Here is a 12,321-nt window from a genome sequence, read left to right as displayed (position 1 = left end):
TCTTTTTGCCGTCATTATTTTAGAATTCCTCTTGATAAAACACACAAAATATTAAAAAAAAATGTGTGTCTTATCTATCATCCTTAACCAAACACAAAGACATTATGCTTTAGTAATTAACACTTCAAGTCTTCAACTCTGATATTAACTATGTTGGCCAGTTGATCCACATTCAATTACCTTGATATATAAATGGTCAGGAATGTAGTCTTCATATTGAATAGTTGATTGATTCTTAATAGTTGAATTTCATTTTTATCCTTGGTAGTTTTTGGATCTTACAACATCAATTTCCAAGGTGGAGTTTGGAGTCTCCTTCTATCTAAGCTTCAACTTACTCAACTTTGAGCATATGTGTAGCCTTAGGAGAATAACTTATATTTTCACTTCATTCTTAATTTCATAGTTAAAAAGTGATGACTTATTACATTCAATAGCTCCCATCCAATATTGAATTGCACATCTTGCATGAGAAGCATATGAAGTCCTTTTTAAAGCATTGTCAAAATGTAGTTTTTCCTATCCAAATTAAAATGGCTTCAAATTTGTTTCTTCTTTTTCCCTAAGAGTCTCAACACCTTAAACCCATTAACAAGGGAAGAAATACATGTTTATTACCTAAGCAATAGTTTTAATTTGAATCAATTATTTTTAATAGCAATGGAAATGAAATATATTTTTAGAAAAGAAAAAACTAATACATAATAGACATATATAATACCTAAAATGCATGATATAAATTGTTCATTAGAAAGCTATATAAGTAATATGCAATTATAACTTACATAGAAAAATGATGAAATAGAAGGAACATAAATCTCTTTATGAATAGGATTTATTATGTTCTCCCTTTTTAATGAGAAATGCAACAACCATCTCTATTTCTTTAATGGCACACTCTTCAAAATGAATAGAAGCTTGTTTAGCTATTCTTAAGAAGAATTCATTAGCCAATCTCTCACTCCCCAAATGAGCTTCCATAATAGTCTCAAATCCTGCTCTATATTGATTTGCTATCAATGTTCCAAACATTTTCTCTTCAGCTCTTTTCAATTGTATCATTGGATAAAGTAAAGTTCCTAAGATCCTCATGCTCCCCATTTCAAATGATCCCTCTCTCTTCACAATACTCTCCACTTCTTCTAAACTTGGACCAAACCAAGGCATATAGAACGATTCCACTTTCTCTTTTTCAATAGTACCCTGCCAATAAAAATCTCCACCATTATATTACAATTTAGAAGACCTAAATTTATATTGAAACCCTAATCAGATGATCTGTTGAATTTGGATCTCAGCTCCTACAAGTCAAATAAACAGCCATGGAGATTCCTAAAAACAGAACATGAATAATAGAAAGAGAGAGGGGATGCATGATATAAACCTCGTTTACGAGTTCCTCAAATGCGTATTCAAAAAGCCGCGCGATATATCCTACTCCTCCTTGCTCCTCCATTAGTTGAGTTCCCGCATTACGACCCAACAGAGATATGAACAAACATCCCCCATCAACCATCTCTCTTGCTCGCCCATTTAGAAACGCTGTGAAGTCTTTGTCAAACTGTTGTAAATACGCAGACGCCATTTCCTCCTCGCAATCACTTGAGACGTACACACGACGAGACCTTCTCTGTTGAACACTCTCTGGAATCTGCACTTTACAATCTTGTTATGTCATAATAAGAATCTCAACATCTATGGAGAAATTGTCATTTTTACTACTCACCTGCGAAATCCAGTGGAGGCTGGAAGAAGAATGACAGAAATGCAAACTTTTCTGTGGAAAGAGACGTCTGAAATGTGATCCGCACACGGCCGCTGCGAAGTAAGATCTTTCGGGAGGCAACATTCGAAACAGCAAATTGAAGTCATTTGACGGAAGGTCGATGAAATAAACCTCAAATTCTGGCAATTCATGTTCTGATCCAAGCGAGCATTGCAGAGCTCTGACAATGGTGTCTGCTACAAGAAGTGCATTTCTCCCAGTTCCACACCCGAAATCTGCTATTCTAAATGTGTCTTCCCTACTAAACTTTAATCCCATATTGTCATAGATGCTGCGCTCCAGAATCGGTTTCAAAGCTTGAATTACGTTTAGCTGTATCAACAAATTTTCCAAACACAGAGTTCACAGTATTTCAAGTAGAAGAAAATAATAAAAACGTGAGAATACAGCAGGAGGTACTTATTCTAGAAAAGGAAGAATGGCACAGATTTACCCGAAAAGAATGGCCAAGAATAGCAAGACTATCTTTGAAACTTGGTGTTTTGTATCCAACAGGTGCATACAGAAAGAAGTAAAAGAAAATTAATGGGTATTTTGTACCTGAAATGAAGAATTGTTGACATAACTATAATCTCCATCTCCGCCCTTCATGCCAAACACCTCCATTAAGATGGCTTCCTTAACTTATGAGCTTCAGTTGCTCAGCCAGGGAAGGGCTAATGTGTTTGCCTCATCAATTATGAGATGTCTCTATTTGTAATCATTTTTTATGATGCAATTGCTGTCGTATGCTTCGGATTAAAATAATCTTCACGTTTTCTTGACTCCTTTCCACATGAATCCTCCTGAACGCCGTGTTATTATTTAATTTTGTATTTTAAAGCTCGTTTTAATGGATATTTTTCTCACAGCTTTCCACGAGAAGAGTTCTACCTCGGGCACTTTATTATAGATTTTAAATTGTTTTTGAGTTAGTGCTATTAATTGGATAGTATATATGAGTAATATATTCTTCTATCTAGGATAGAAAACGTGAGAGTACAGTAGAAGGTACTTATTATAGAAAAGGAAGAGTCTAAATAGTAACAGGCACAGATTTACCCAAAAAGAGTGGCCAAGAACAGTAAGACTATCTTTCAAACTTGGTGTTTTGTATCCAACAGGTGCATACAGAAAGAAGTAAAAGAAAATTAATGGGTATTTTGTACCTGCAATGAAGAATTGTTGACATAACTATAATCTCCATCTCCGCCCTTCATTCCCATGATCAGCTCCATTAAGATGGCTTCCTTGACTTACGAGCCTTAATTCTAAACAAGCTCAGTCAGGGAAGGGCCAATGTGATGCAGGGGCATCCCAAGATTCAAACTATTTCATACATTATATGCATTATAAATGTTTATTTTTCAATGTCAATGTAATCAGTGGGATAAAGTCGAGTAGATGTTAGTATTTTTAATAAATGTTTTGTCACGATAATTTACTAGTTTATTTAGTATCCGATGACAAATTGGTCATTTTGGGTCGGTTAAAAGGGGAAGTTAGAAATTAGTTTTAAAATTTAGTTATCAGGTCTTACAATCTTTAAAAACTGCTATGTACAACCTAGAATGAGAAGTGAGTAGAATAGAATGGAGAATGAAAGAGAAATTGATGTAGTCGTGATACAAAGAATGAATAAAATAACATTTTATATCTGCATCTGATTTTCTCTTTGGCAGTTCAGATTTAAGAATATTAAGCATTGTATTGGGAGCCTCTGTTATTTGCTATTGGTTCAATGATTCAAATTTATTAATATTTTCATTAGTGAGATCATGAATTTCTTTGTCAAGTATAATTGATTATAGAATGAATTATGTTTGATTTCTTGAAGGATAACCCAGAAAACTAGTGCAAAGAATAAATATATAAACTATGAATGCAAATGATACAAAATCAAAATAACAACACAGAGTTAGTCTCCAAGAGAGTAATGCAAATGCTAGAAGCAAAATAGCATTAAGAGAATGCAAAAATCAAGAGATGCAAATACAAGCTAGGTAGCATGCTTATATAAGCTAGAAAAAGGGAGGAGGTGACAACACCAACCAATGAGGAGCAACCATCTACCAGACTAAAGATAGCAAAGTATCTTCCTAAGATAGCTAATAGATGTTCACATGTAGGAAGGTGACACCTCACAACCATTCACCTAATAAGACATGCTTTATTAACCTAAGAGAGATTATTAAAAGTGTAAGAAAAACCTAGCAAAATAAGAAAAATAAAAAACTACACTAACACCCCCCCATAAGCGAAGCTTAGGTGGATGTAGAAATGGGTCCTGGCAAGTCAAGCCTAATGAAGTACCCATGTACATAAGATTTTCCAAAAGAGAGAGAAAGAAACCCGCCAAAAAAAAGTCAGGACTCCGAGTGAGAGGAAGAGCCCCCCCCAAAAGATGAAACATCCCGTACCCCCAATAAAGCTTGCAAATGAAGGAACTTGCTCTCAGTGAAGGGTTTGGTGAAGATATCAGCAACTTGCTCGAAATTCAGACAATAGCGAAGGTCAATGACATGACCATGGATGAGCTCCTGGATGTAGTGCATGTGGACCTCTATGTGTTTGGTCCCCTGATGATGAACTGGATTCTTGAGATCTGAATGGCACTCTGGTTGTCACAAAATATGACTGATGGCCATCTAATCTAGATACCAAACTCAGTGAGAAGATGTTGAATCCAAATGGTCTTAGTGGTGGCATTTATAGCCCCCCGATACTCAGCCTCTGTAGAAGATAGAGCAATAGCAGACTGCTTTTTGCTCGACCAACAAACAGGACCTAACCCAAGTGAGAAGCTATACCCCGAAGTAGACTTGCGATCCTCAGAATCACCTGCCCAATCTAAATCTGTGTAGCCCACCAAATCAAGCTCAATACCTACTGCGTAGTGAATCCCACAACTATGAGAACCCTGAATGTAGTGAAGGATCTGCTTGGCTTCTTTCCAGTGCAACTCATGGGGCTCCTGCATGAATCAAGAGACCATGCCTACAGCATAGGAGATGTCAAGTCTCGTATGAGTCAGATAAATGAGACTCCCAACAAGTTGACAGTACAAAGTGCCATCAACAAGTGGAGAAGAACATTGAGCCTCAAGTTTGACTCTAGAAAGGAAGGGAGTCGAAGTAGGCTTACAGTCAGGCATATGAAACCTCGAGAGTAAATCTAGAGCATACTTGGATTGTGTGATGGTGATCCCAGAAGGAGACTGAAGGATCTCAATCCGGAGAAAGTAATGCAACAAGCCCAAGTCAATCATTAAAAAACTATCCTGAAGGGCCACTTTGACAACCTTAATGGTGGTTGAAGAACTTCCTATGATGAGAAAGTCATGAACATACAAAACCAAAAATAGAAGTGAATCACCCTATTGCAAAATGTAGACATTAGGCTCAGAATGGCACCGAGTGAACCCAACTGATAGAAGGAAGGAGTCCATCTTGGCATACCAGGCCTAAGGAGCCTATTTGAGGCCATAAAGAGACTCTTGAAGACGGCACACAAGTGAAGAATCCTGAAGGAAGCCCTGTGGCTGCTCCATGTAGATCTCCTTATGAAGGTCACCATGAAGAAAAGCACTCTTCACATCCATCTGATGTACTTCCCAACGATTAGCTGCAGCAATGGCAAGAACAATTCAAATGGAATTCATTCGGGCAACTGGCACAAAAGTCTCAGAGTAGTCAATCCCAGGAACCTGGGAGAATCCTTTGGCGACCAAGCGAGCCTTGTTTTTGTCAACTGATCCATCTACTGCAAATTTTGTTTGATAGATCCACTTACATTGAACAAGTTTTCTTCCTTTAGGAAGAGGGACAAGATCCCAAGTGTGGTTCCTCATCAAGGAACTATAATCTTCCTGCATAGTTGTATCCCACTCAGGAATACCATAAGCCTCATGAAAGGACTATGGATTTGAGGCAGTAGCAATGAAGACATGTGGAGCATCCTAGAATTATGAATGAGTTTTCCTTGTGTCTGATGGATCCCCAATCCAATCACCTGCAGATTGCAAGGTCTGTCTAGCCCAAAGTGGACAGGAAGATGGAGAATCTAGAGGGGAATCATTAACCTCTGAATGATGACTAGGAGAGGAAGGAGGTGAGTTCTTTGAATCACTTTCTACATCAAAAGTAGAGGTAGAAAGCTATTCAGGTGAATTTGACTCATCAGAAGATCTATCATGTATTCCAAGTGACTCTAATGTCAAGGTAGAAGGAGTTGGAGAAGTGATAGAAAGTGAGCTTGAAGATCCCTCCTCAAACTGAACACTCCTCTTAATGAATAACTCATGTGTAGTAGGGTGGAGCAACCGATAACCCTTCACACCATCAGGATAACCTACAAATATGCAAGGTCTGCTTTGCGGATCCAAGGTCTTATGTTTCTCTGTAGGAATGTGGGCCCATGCAGGGGAGCCAAAAACTCGAAAGTGCTTAATTGATGGTTTCTAACTGCTCCAAGCTTCAAAAGGAGTAACTCCATTCAAGGCTTGGTGAGGAACATGGTTTTGGATATAACAAGCACAGTTAATGGCTTCTGCCCAATACTGTGGTGCAAGAGATCTAGAGTGAATCATACAGTTTTCCATTTCCTTCAAGGATCTATTCTTCCGTTCTAAAACACCATTTTGCTGAGGATTGTATGGAACTGAATACTATAAATCAATTCCCTCTGAAGTGCAAAATCTTTCAAACTGATGGTTGAAATACTCACCACCATTGTCTGTGCGCAAAACATTGATGGCTTTCCCAGATTGCTTTTCTACAAAACTTTTGAAGTCTTGAAAATGATCAAATAGCTCTAACTTCTATTTGAGAAAGTACACCCATGTATATCGAGAAAGGTCATCAATGAATGTGAGGACATATCAGGCCCTACTAAAAGAAGGATATTGAAATGGACCAACCAAATCACTGTGAACTAACTCTAGTATCTGTGAAGCTCTCCATGCCTTACTTTTTTCAAACTTTTCCTTAGGATGCTTACCAAGAATGCAACCTTGAAAAACACCTCCTGAGAATTGAACTGAAGGCAACCCTGTGACCATGCTCTACTGGTTGAGCTGATGCAAATAGCGAAAGTTAAGATGGCCAAACCGCTCATGCCATAATTTACTCACATCATTAGAGTGAGTGATCAAAATAGATGAAGGAGGATCAGGAACAAAGTGAAAAAATAGATAAAGTCATGACTGATGATCTACTCTCCCAACTGCAACTATAGAATCACTATGCAACTCATGTATCTCCATTAAATCAAGAGTGAACTCAACCTGCTTGCCTAAACCTGTGTGAGTGATCTGGTATATTGATAGGAGATTAGTTGATAATGAGGGTACACAAAGAACATCATGAAATGTGCCATCCCCTACATGAATAGACCCTCTCCCACACACCTCAATAGGAGTGTCATCACCCATCAAAATAGAAGGCATAGTGCATGGCTCCAAGGATGCAAGTTCTTCCTTAGATGAAGCCATGTGGTGCGAAGCACCCGAATCAAGAACCCAAGTGGATGGTGAGGAAGCAATTGCAACAAGAGCCTTGCCCTTTCCTTTCCCCTTGTTGTTTTCTTTTGCCTTGTTAGACTCTTCATTAGAACTTCGTTTGATAGCCTCAGGAACACTAATATTATTCTTCTCAAGAATGTATGTCAAGTGATCTATTTGTTTCTTCAAACATTTATGCTCATCATGACCGGGTCTTTTACAATAGGCACATTTAACCTTTTCTTTCTTAGGCTTATCACCCTTAGAGGATGAGGTATCAATAGTTGCTTTCAAAGCAATTGGTATCTGATCCTTCTTTTCCTCACTATTATTTTGTTTCTCATCCTTACTATTGTTGTTACTACTTTGTCCTTTTTGTTCTTTTGTGCCTTGGTTGGTTGCTAAGGCATGTGACTTAGAGGACTCAAGAGTGCCCATCTGGATTAGCTTGTCCTGTTCTCGAGTCAGATTGATAGCAAAATCATCTAGAGATGGCATGGTGAATTGAGTACCAAGTGCACTCTTAGTAGCATAGAAGGGAGAGACAAACACAGAATATTCTGAAGTTAGCTTAGAGAGAATACTAAGAATCAATTGTTCATCTTTCTTTTCAATTCCACATTGTTTTAACTACAGCCTTAGTGATTTCAATTTGGTGATGAAATCTTGGATTGTGTTAAAATTTCTTGGACTTAAACTAATTAATTCATTTTCCAACATATGACCCCTCATTGAATCTTGTGTGCCAAATAGTGTTTCTAGCTTTGTCCATACTTCATTTGGTGTATCGAAAGACTCAATATGAAATAGCAAGTCAGGAGAAACAAACAAACACAATGTTCCATATGCCTCATCACATTTGTTAAAACACTTAGGCTTATCTTCATCTTTATTAGGTTCAGTTTCAAGTCCCATAGTTATCCTATTTAATCTCGCTTTCCTTACGTGAATTGTCATGCATGATTTCCACTCAAAGTAATTGTATGGAGTTAGGATGGGCATATTTGTTTGATCCATGATGAAGAAATGCAGAGAAGAAATGCTAAAAAGAAGAGAACCCAACCATGACAATGCCCCCCCTTTTTACTCAATCAAAGAACCCCCCCCACCCCCAAAGAAATATGATTTGGCACTTTATTTTAGTGCGTTTACAACTACCACTAGAAATAAATACTTAGTGGTCTTAATTTCAATGCATTAGAAACCCTCATGAAGAGCATATGTTGAAAGTGAAACTTAGGCACACTAATCAAAGAAACAAATAGCACCACTGTGATCTACTCAAAAAATCATGCACTTTCAAACAAATAATCGCCTCAATACAAGGTCGTATGAGAAAGTTATGATCCTTTGAAGTTTCCAAAATGAGAATTGTGCACAGTTATGGCCAAGAATATGCAATTTTTGAAAAATTTATGCATGAAAATCTAAAAAAAACTCCACTAGTGGATAGAGCACAAAAAAATAGCCAAGGTCATAACAAGAATCGTCAAAATTAGAGTCTGTATGAGCAAGAACGAGACATTTAAAAATTGCACTCAAATTTGTGACTGCCAACAGAGAGGGGTACGACTGTAGCTTTCCACACTCGATCCTACAAAATATATAGATTGTATGCAAAATCTAAAAGATACCCACATGGTTTTTCAAGGCTACGAACAAACCCAGAAAGCATTTTTTCTTGCTAATGTATAGAAGATGTTGTTGTAGTGTAAATCAGATGCCTTTACCAATAAAAAATAGCTCCAAAAATCAAGAAACGACCTCAACAACTAAAATATGACATGCAAATGTTGGATAAGCTTCCTAAGTCCATCAATGGTATGCTAGAACCTGCAATACTAATTGAAAACTCCAAATATGCAAGTTGGTTGTCAGATTTGAGATTGAAACCCCAGAGAAAAATTGTTTTTGTCAAAAACATTTTGATTCTCAAGATCATCCAAAGATACAAGAGAAGAGCATACTTCATTTTTCAAAAAACTACAATAAAATTTATTAGCCGCCCCCCACCCCCCCCCCCCCCCAAATCTCTCAAATAAGGAAACTAAAATCTACTCTTGCACATAGAAAAGCTCCGATACCATGTTAGAATCTGAAAAGATTAATAACCCAGAAAACTAGTGCAAAGAATAAATATCTAAAACATGAATGAAAATGATGCACAATCAAAATAGAAATATAGAGTTAGTCTCCAAGAGAGTAATGCAAATGATACAAAATCAAAATAGCAACACAAAGTTAGTCTCCAAGAGAGTAATGCAAATGCTAGAAGCAAAATAGCATTAAGAGGATGCAAAAAATAAGAGATGCAAATACAAGCTAGGTAGCATGCTGATATAGGCTAGAAAGAGAGAGGAGGTGGCAACACCAACCAATGAGGAGCAACCATCTATCGGACTAAAGATAGAAAAGTATCTTCCCAAGATAGCTAATGGATGCTCACATGTAGGAAGGTAACACCTCACAACCATTCACCTAATAAGACATGCTTTATTAACCTAAGCGAGATGATTAAAAGTGTAGGAGCCTCTATTATTTTCTATTGGTTCAATGATTAAAATTTATTAATATTTTCATTAGTGAGATCATGAATTTCTTTGTCAAGTATAATTGATTATAAAATGAATTATGTTTGATCTCTTGAAGGAGATAATTGATTTTGATATTAGATTGGACTCATTCACCCTTTTTTTGTGTGCTCTGCATCAAAAATTGGATTTTTTTTATTTCATTTATGATCTATAAGGTCATTTTATTAATTTTTGAGCCCATTTGATCATGACGTAAGGCTATGTGAAGCCAAATTGTAAAAGTTGTTCAAGTTATCCTATTATGGTCTTGGTTGAGTAAATTTCATGAAAATTTAATAAGAGATGGTGAATCAGATGTAAAATGTCATATTTAGTCTATTTTAGAGTGTCTATAATGTCCATGTAATGTTTTGAGAAGTTTGGAGTTAAAATGCACAAATTGCCAAAAGTGCATAAAAAGTTGTAAAAGGGAAGTAAAATGGTTATGAGAGGTAGTTGTATGGTCTCAACTACCAATGAGTCTATAAATATAATTGTATGGTTGATCCAAATCAGATTGGAATAGATTGGAAGGAAGGAGAACATTTTGAGATATTTTTGGTGCAATATATTGTTGTTGTTTCGATTGGTTTTTCAGTTTTAGTGTTGGTTTGAGGCCTTGTGATGAATTATCTTCTTTTTCCTTTTTGTTTGGAATCATTTAAATCTGTTTTGAGAAAGTTATGCATATTTTGGTGAAAGCTATCATTTGCAGATTTGGAGATTCCAAGGAACAGTAATATTGAAGCATGTGGTACAGAAACATTGGATTTTTTCAAATAGATAAATAGATTCAATGGAAATATATATGAATTAAATTTCATTTTCCTTTGATTTGATTAATTTTCATGAAGAATTGTGCAAGTTATAAACGTTTTAGTGAAAACTGGTTTCTAACAATCTTCAATGGAGTGGCAGTCAATGATTTCTTTTTATCTCATGAATTAACTAATTGAAAAATATGCATCTTATAGTTTTGGAAACTAGATTAATGGAGGGTTAATATTGTTTTATTTTCATTTCAAATGGATATGTATTGAGAAATTTATACAATGCCCTAGGCAGATTGAGGAAATGGAGTTTCTATTTTATGACAGTAAAATAGGTCTTGGTATAGAGACCATATCTTTTGACTGAGAAGTTGGATTTGGCTAATTTTGGTATAATTTTGAGAAAAATTAATTATGAACAAATTTACCAAAGGATATTGAAAATTAATGTGTTTCCTAAAATTTATGAGGTACATAGTACAGTCTATAAATCTGAAATAGTTATTTGTGATAATGGAATCAAAGCATATAATAATGTGTTGATGTTTGATGATGGAATATGCCTCTTATACATTGTCAAAGAAATGAGAAGATTATTGGATCAACATGATCCTTTTTGGTTGATTGTTTTTGAATGATGCTCTTCATCAATTAGAACCTTAAATCAGAGTTCTACATTTGAACCTTAAATTGAGTCTAGTTCCTTGAGTTGATTCCAAGGCATTTGTTGAATCCTCAAGCTGAATTGGATTCCTTAAGGGGATGTTGGAAGGCTCTGCACCACAATGCATATGAGATGTTTCTACTTATAAACATTTTTATTAGGCAATTGTTGTCATATGTGGATGCTACAAAGACTATGGACATGTTTCTTTTCAACATTTTTCATTGAAGTACATCTAGCTTATATATAATTTTATATATAAAATGCAGAGAGTTATCCTTCTCGAGGCTATATATATATAAAAGCTAGTAGCAGTCAAAGCACACATGAAAGAGATTTTTTGAATAATTACTCTAATACTATATAATTTTTTAATATTTTTTTTCTAATTTATTTAATTCTGTTATGAATATACTTCTAGTTTAGAGTTTAGATTGGAAATTTTTAAATAATTGTTACTTATTCTTTAAATTATATTTTATAAATTACTTAAGGTGAGGATTACATTTTCACTTGGAATTATGATTATCGAAATAGTGTATGTTAGATTTAGGGTTTGACTTAGAGTTAGGGATAAGTTTCGACTTAGGGTTAGGTTTAGAGTTTGACTTAGAGTTATGATTGTAGTTAGACTTATAATTAGGAATATGGCTAGGGGTATAGATAGAGTGATGTTTATCGAAAGATTGTATGGGCATAATCAAGGTTAGAGTTGGAGTTAGGGTTAGAGTTATAAAGTTTATCAAAATAGTGACTGTTAGATTTAGGGGTAGAAATAGAGTTAGGGATAGGTTTGGACTTAGGGTTGGGTTTAGAGTGTGACGTAGATTTAGAATTAGAGTTAGAATTATCATTACAAATTTGGTTAGGGCTATAGTTAGGGTAAAGTTTATCAGAAGAATATATGGTTAGAATTAGGGTTAGAGTTTGATTGATAGTAAGGTTATAGTTAGGGTTAGGGTTAGAGTTTTACTTTGACCCAGGATTAGATTAGACTTATTATTATAAATATGGTTAGGGTTATATAGAGAGTTATGTTTACCAAAAGA

The 12,321-nt window shown here is 35.7% G+C and overlaps 1 protein-coding gene across 1 annotated transcript; it reads right to left on the bottom strand.

Annotated features, from left to right (window-relative positions):
- Positions 1–715: 715 nt before the first annotated feature.
- LOC149558711 (loganic acid O-methyltransferase-like) lies at positions 716–2,456 on the bottom strand. Its single transcript, XM_089786161.1, has 4 exons — positions 2,327–2,456; positions 1,727–2,098; positions 1,385–1,651; positions 716–1,203 (listed from the first exon to the last, which is right to left on the bottom strand). The coding sequence occupies exons 1-4, from the start codon at positions 2,390–2,392 to the stop codon at positions 823–825; spliced, it is 1,086 nt and encodes a 361-aa protein (XP_089642287.1). The 5' UTR covers positions 2,393–2,456; the 3' UTR covers positions 716–822.
- Positions 2,457–12,321: the final 9,865 nt, after the last annotated feature.

The sequence above is a fragment of the Cupressus sempervirens genome, chromosome 5 (assembly GCF_028749045.1).
Source record: "Cupressus sempervirens isolate cs-2001-9-10 chromosome 5, ASM2874904v1, whole genome shotgun sequence".
Taxonomy (NCBI): Eukaryota; Viridiplantae; Streptophyta; class Pinopsida; order Cupressales; family Cupressaceae; genus Cupressus; species Cupressus sempervirens.
The sequence above is the reverse complement of the archived record's forward strand: the minus strand, read 5'-3'. Positions and strand labels throughout refer to the sequence as shown.

What these genes read in the sequence shown, in the direction of transcription:
- LOC149558711 (XM_089786161.1), bottom strand. Translation starts at nt 2,392, where the DNA reads ATGGAGGTGTTTGGCATGAAGGGCGGAGATGGAGATTATAGTTATGTC. An exon ending in GCCTCCACTGGATTTCGCAG is followed by an intron (nt 1,652 to 1,726) that starts GTGAGTAGTAAA and finishes TGTAAAGTGCAG; the next exon opens with ATTCCAGAGAGTGTTCAACA. An exon ending in TTGAGGAACTCGTAAACGAG is followed by an intron (nt 1,204 to 1,384) that starts GTTTATATCATG and finishes TTTTATTGGCAG; the next exon opens with GGTACTATTGAAAAAGAGAA.